Source organism: Porites lutea, chromosome 9, assembly GCF_958299795.1.
Source record: "Porites lutea chromosome 9, jaPorLute2.1, whole genome shotgun sequence".
Taxonomy (NCBI): Eukaryota; Metazoa; Cnidaria; class Anthozoa; order Scleractinia; family Poritidae; genus Porites; species Porites lutea.
In genome coordinates this window covers 16,171,512-16,177,662 of record NC_133209.1, presented here as the reverse complement: position 1 = coordinate 16,177,662, position 6,151 = coordinate 16,171,512, and the positions used below count along the sequence as shown (strand labels likewise).

Here is a 6,151-nt window from a genome sequence, read left to right as displayed (position 1 = left end):
AATTATAATTCAGCTCCCATTTTCTGGAAGGTGTTCGCACCACGTTTGCGGTACTGTGACTCCTCCAATCACAGCTTTGCTTTTATCGGTGCCCCATGTGTGAATGACAGAATAATCAAAATCGTCGCGTCAAAACAAGCAATTAACTGCAGTATAGACTTGCTACAAGTCGACCTCTTGGCGAGCGGAGCGGGCCTTGTTTGGCCGCGAAGCGGCCGACCGCGAGTGACGAAGTCGCGAGAGGTCGACTTGTCTCGCTTGATGGGTTGCCATTTGCATTTCGCTCCAAAAATGGGGAGTAGCGTGACTCGCATTTGGGGTTTCAGGACTCATTTGCGAATCCTTGACTTCATGGCGGAATGTGCTGGTTCCACTCCGACTGAATCTATTGAACGTGTGTGTGTATCTGTGAGAACTAACTCCTCAGCTAAATGCGTCTATGAAAACATCTACAACTTCAAAAAACGCCTTCGCGCTAGAGGTTACCCTCGGCACAATCTCATAGAAAAAATCACCACTGAGGTAAATTCACCAAACGGAAGTCAGCTTTACAAAACAACAATGAAGTGCGAAAAAAAAATTCTGCCTTTCGTTACCCGGCGTACCATCCTGCTTTGCAGAACCTTAAACATATTTTAATGAGCAAATGGCACTTAGTTCAAGACCAACGACTACTGAGAGAAATATACAACGAGCCTCCCATCATTTCATATAAAAGAGCAAAATCGCTAGGAGATATCCTTGTTAGAGCAAAACTATAAGGTCACGTGTCACACTATCACGAACTTATGAGTCGTGTTTGGCCTGTCAACACCTTCAACTTCGCAATCGACCCCATGTTGGAATAGGCCATTTGCACGATGACGTCATTTTACCACCACGACCAGAATCCTTCAGAATTTTGTTTTGTTGTGCAAATTAGGGCTTTTGTTTTTTAAACCTCGATGGGATAAACGAATTTAAATATGAAAGAAAAAACGAAAAGGATTCTGGTCATAGTAGTAAAATGACGCCATCATGCAAATGGCCTATTGGAAACGCAAGTCACGTTTCAATGCGCTTAGTACTTGTGGAAGACAGCTTTATCCCCAAGGGTCCTTGGGAGCTACTCTGATTGGTCCAAGCGCACCGACCCGTTTTTGGGTCGGTAAAATTGGGGCCATTCAAGTATGAAAAGTCCTTCGTCCCATGCCATATGAAATCCGACGAAGGACCTTTTTGAAAGTCTAACTACAGTAGTGTTATCGTAGTCGAGTCAAAAGTTCAAAATTTAGCAGATAAGCAGCAGCAGCAAGCAAGTCGAGCAAATTGCGATGCAGAACATGGATGTGCTCATAAATTTGCCAGGTATAGTTTCGGGAAATCGCTTATCGATAATTTATAAGATTTAGTCTTCACAGGAACACAATGAGCACATCTGGCACATAAAATTCTTCATTACATATCAGTACATATGCACGTTAAATGAAGAACCAACCGATCCTGGTAAAAGTCTTCTAGGCTTATCAAACCTTTTTTCACTTGGAACTTTCTTGACCGCTTAAAACAAACTTTTTTGCAAATTAACCTTTACGTTGCTTGAAAACAAAGAGCCATCTAAATTCAGTGACGATTGATTGATTTGTCGAAAACTGAGAACGTGCTCGCTTCCTAGCGCCCTGCGGCTCACGTATTGTCAAATCTCTTATACATGATTGGCTTGTTCGTTAGACCACAAACACAAAGGGAAAGGAATGTAAGGAGCGTTGCGTGACGACACTAAAAACGGCTGTGTAGCAAAGGGCGTAATAATATTTCAAAGTTTATTTTGATTGTGTGTCACTCCTTATACTCAAGATCTCCAAAGAAAACAAGCCTCCTAGATCTTTAAGATCAAGCTTGATTTCCTACCGTCCAGCGCCGACTTTTTCTACCGGATTTTAAAGCCATGCTGTTAGCTTCCCAGTTCTGTTTTGTAGTCTTACTTGCTGCCTTTCAGTGTCAAACACAAGCACCGTATTACGGACGTTATGTGTTCAACGATAGCGAACGACGCAGGAATGTCACCAAATGTAGCTGGAATTGCAAAGTTATTGAATCTGATTTACGAAAAGAATCCAACAAAGACTTTACAGGGACCGGAGTCATCAACGTTGCTATTATATACAGGATGAAAGTGGACAAAGAGTTATGCGCCAACCAAACATTTCCTGACTCAGAAAGAGTAGCCTCAGTAAAAGTGCAAATTAAGCGTCCTGTAAACAACAAACCTTTAAGTTTCGCCCTAGCACTCGAAACAGTATTAAACTTACTCTGTTCTAACTATCAAGCTTACAGAGAAATCAAAGCAGATTGTAAGTTAACGCTTACACGGAAATCGGCCGCGACTAGAACCAACAGTGCTCCAATTTTACCCGACGACATAAGCTTTATTAGAGGTCATCTTGCAGAGCTTGCGGTGGACCCGAATCACAGCATCTCAACAGGAAACATTACCGTCAGTCGTTTGAATTGGAGCAACGTAAGGGCTGATGCCGAGTGTTTTGCACACAGGAGTATCCTCTTCTTTTTTTACTTTTTGATTTTATACTTCCCTGCCTTTCTGTGCCTCTTCTCGCCAACAAAGGTTAACGAAAATGGCATTCGTCATATTTGTCTGGAAGGAGCAAGCCCGATAGGTGTCAGGAGTCTGATAGGAAATTACTTCTTCTCTGAAGTTGATGATTCTGATGATTTCTATCACAGGACAAAAAACTTTATTGCAGGAGCTGTGCTAGTACCACTTCCATTCCTTATAATCGTTATTGGTTTTCATTACATAAGCCAACAACACCAGTCAGAAGAAATACCAGCTAAAGACAGAATCACCTTCTGCTTTTCCCGTCCATTGCTGTTGACAGTATGTTTTATTTGCTATGTTTTCCTTGCAGTTTATCATTCCTTTTTTAATGCGTCTTCTACAGAGACGCCCTGTTTCTTTTGCCAGAACATGGAAACAGTAATGGAAAATACAAAGCTTAGATGCAACGGTACTCTTCCGAGAAGAATTCTTAAACATTTGTGCTTGCAACCTTTGATTTTACTTAAATGTCATCGGCTTTTTCGTGTATGCCTTGGTTTTTGTTTCAGAAGGTTCAGTCGAATTATCTCAGTTATCTGGCCCTCAAGGAAACTAACATCATGTAACATATGGTTTCTCCGTGTTCCCATGTTCATTGTTTTGATGCCGTTAATGATTTTCTTTGCCGCTGTTATACCACCTGTTGTAATGCTGGCGATAGTTGTGTTTAGTATTGTATTTACATCTCCCCTGTTCACAACTTATAACATTATACTTCCAAATCCAGGTGTTGCCTCTATACCGAATCGTATCACTAATCCATTTATAAGAGCATTGCTAATAATGGTACTTTTCCTTGTTGGTCAATTAGCTCTCAAAGGAGTAAACGAGGTCTTGATTGACGCAGTGTTTGGTTTCGTGACAGGTATGTTTGTACTCTTCACCCTTTTGTTTTCTGAGGAGGGTCTCTCATATGTGGTCTGCTTTGTTCTTGTCTGGTACTACTTGTGGAGTAGCTACAGCTCTTTCACTAACCAATACCACGATCTATCTCTAACGCTCTTTAAGTTTTACAAGCAATCGCAGCAGCATGAAAAAAAATTCAGAGAGGAACTACACAAGGATCTTGAGAAATTAGATACGCCTAATGGCTACGAGGTCAGAATTCCAGAAGGCTTGTTTAACATAGCGTGTCAAGAGGTAATGCCTATCAGAGAAAGTATTTGCATACTACTTGTAAAAGTCACTTTAATTTTGAGTTTTGTCCTCTATACTTTTCTTTTGATAATGCGTTTTGGCGTTGGCTCAACACCTGTACTGCGAGCTTTAGCCGCATTTTTTACCGGATCTTTTCCAAAGATCCTCAGCATTTGTTTAGATGGAGATACTCGTAGAAAACGTGACACTATAGTCCTAGAGGAAAAAGTTGCTAGACTGGTTCAAAATTACTTAGTTATCCACAAAATCTGATGGTATAACACAATAGGTAAACAGTATAATTAGCTATCAATCTTAATCAAGAGTTCGACTGGAAAGACTCATCCACAATGTGTGGAAATATGGGAATTTTTTTAAAGTACCGTGTAACCTCGATATAACTTACTTCTATATAAAGAAGTCCTCGGTATAACGCGGCGAACAAATTTTCTTACCCCAGGAATAGTAAAATATATGGAAAAGATCCTCGATATAACGAAACCTCGTTATAGTGAACATATTTTGCCTGTCCCTTGGCCCTTGGTTATATCGAGGTCCACGGTAGTTGCTTTTGTGTAGAGAAAATATACGAGCTTTTCGCTCACTCCGTAAACCTCAATCACAGTGACAAGGTGGATAAGTAACAGAAATTCACCTGTTTTCTTTATGAAAGAGAGAATCAAAAGGGGTTAATTGTTAAATCAAAAGAAATAATCAAAAGGTTTTACTTTTCCTCATTTAATCAATTATTGTATATAATCATTACGTTTCACTGCCAAAAATATTACTAAGTTGGAAAGAGTGCAACGTCGTGCCAAAAAGGACAGCAACCTTCTGCAGGGGCACCCAACGAAAATTTAGTTCAAAACCACTTAAACATAGCATTGTTAAACGTATTTTAGCATTTAAACGGTAGATATAGGCATATTTTTATCCCCTAAAAATTTTTCATCTGTTCGGATTTCCTAGCTGAAAGTCTAGTGATCCGAAAATTATAGGGATCAAAACTTACCTTTTCGAAATTTTTAGCCAGAAAAAAGGCTCCCGAAAATTCTAGGTGACCTTTTCAGGGTAAAAATCCGTTAAAAATGGGCAATGATAGTAGTTTTTATATGTTCGAAAATCCTAGGAGAGGCAGGCAAGCAAAAAATTTTACGACAAATGTTCCGAAAATTCTAGATCTCAAATCGTCTTCCGGACAGATATTTTCCGAAATTTGTCGTTGGGTGCCCCTGCTTCTGTTTACTTAAATACTGTTCCTTCAACAGTTCCAGTATATCATGATCAGAATATTTGGATTGAAGCGATTGCCAGTCGTCGTTTTCCATTGGCTTCAATAAAGTCGAAAATCTTGTAAGCGACCTCCTCGGAAATTCGAAAAAGTGATCGTAACTAAAGCTGACCCCAGTTGCTCAAAGGTCAGTGGATAACGCAATTAGTTTCCCTCATGCTTATCCGCTGGATAGTGATTTATCCAGTGGATAGCGCTATCCAGCCTTTAAACAAACTGGACCGTATGGTAAAACACCAGTGGGCGGTCGCTTACGAGAGCTTCAGAAACTCATTATTAAATAATTAAAAAATTAATGTTTAATAAATGTCTCTATATCTGCTGGACGAAGCTAAACTTTACGTTCATTTTTTTAGATCATTAGCGCGGTGTTCACTTTTATTAAAGTGTTGATTTATATGAATAAGATTCTGAGTTGTCGCTTACGAGAGCTTAAAAACAAAGAAAAAGTCCAGTTGGGTAATCCTAAAAGCGGTTGCGGTCGCTTACGGGAGCTTTTCATTAAAAAGTTTTAGTCGCTGGTTATTTTAGCAAAAGTTTGGCTTTATCACGTCGCTCCTGACGAACAAATCGGCAGTTTGCGTCGTTATTTATCGTTGACATTCCTTCTTGAGACATTCAAAAGATATGAAATGCTGGCTAAAAGCGCTGAAACTAGGCCAGTGTGCTCATAATATAGCTACAATTACTTTCCACGAATGCAGCGGAATTACATTGAGCCCGTTTTGGGAATGCAAATGTAAATCGCAGTGTATTAGTGTGGATGGGTGGGTCCAACTGGATACATCGCACGGACTCAGTATGTATGCGGGTTCAGCCTTTCCGGTTTCGTGTGGACATGGCTTAAATTTCAAGAAGAGTTCATTTATGACCTGAGCACTTTTCTTCTTTAATTTACTTATCGACACTTCAAATATCCAACAGTTTCACTGAACACATCATGTAATACAGACCCTAATTTAGAGAGCGAAAGGCTTACTGCGCGGTGAAAAGCGTTAATATCAGCCATAAAAATTTTACTCACCTTAATAGAACGGCATCTTCTGAAGCTGTTTCTCAAGCTAAAATTTGGCCAAAACTTGCATTCCAAAGCAGAAATGTTCAGCTTCCTTTCGGGATACTTC

At 39.9% G+C, this 6,151-nt stretch overlaps 1 protein-coding gene across 1 annotated transcript; it reads left to right on the top strand.

Annotated features, from left to right (window-relative positions):
* Positions 1-1,866: 1,866 nt before the first annotated feature.
* On the top strand, positions 1,867-5,392 carry LOC140948937 (uncharacterized). The gene has a single exon (XM_073398198.1). It carries the CDS (start codon positions 1,928-1,930, stop codon positions 4,007-4,009), a length of 2,082 nt encoding a protein of 693 aa, XP_073254299.1. The 5' UTR covers positions 1,867-1,927; the 3' UTR covers positions 4,010-5,392.
* Positions 5,393-6,151: the final 759 nt, after the last annotated feature.

What these genes read in the sequence shown, in the direction of transcription:
- LOC140948937 (XM_073398198.1), top strand. Translation starts at nt 1,928, where the DNA reads ATGCTGTTAGCTTCCCAGTTCTGTTTTGTAGTCTTACTTGCTGCCTTT.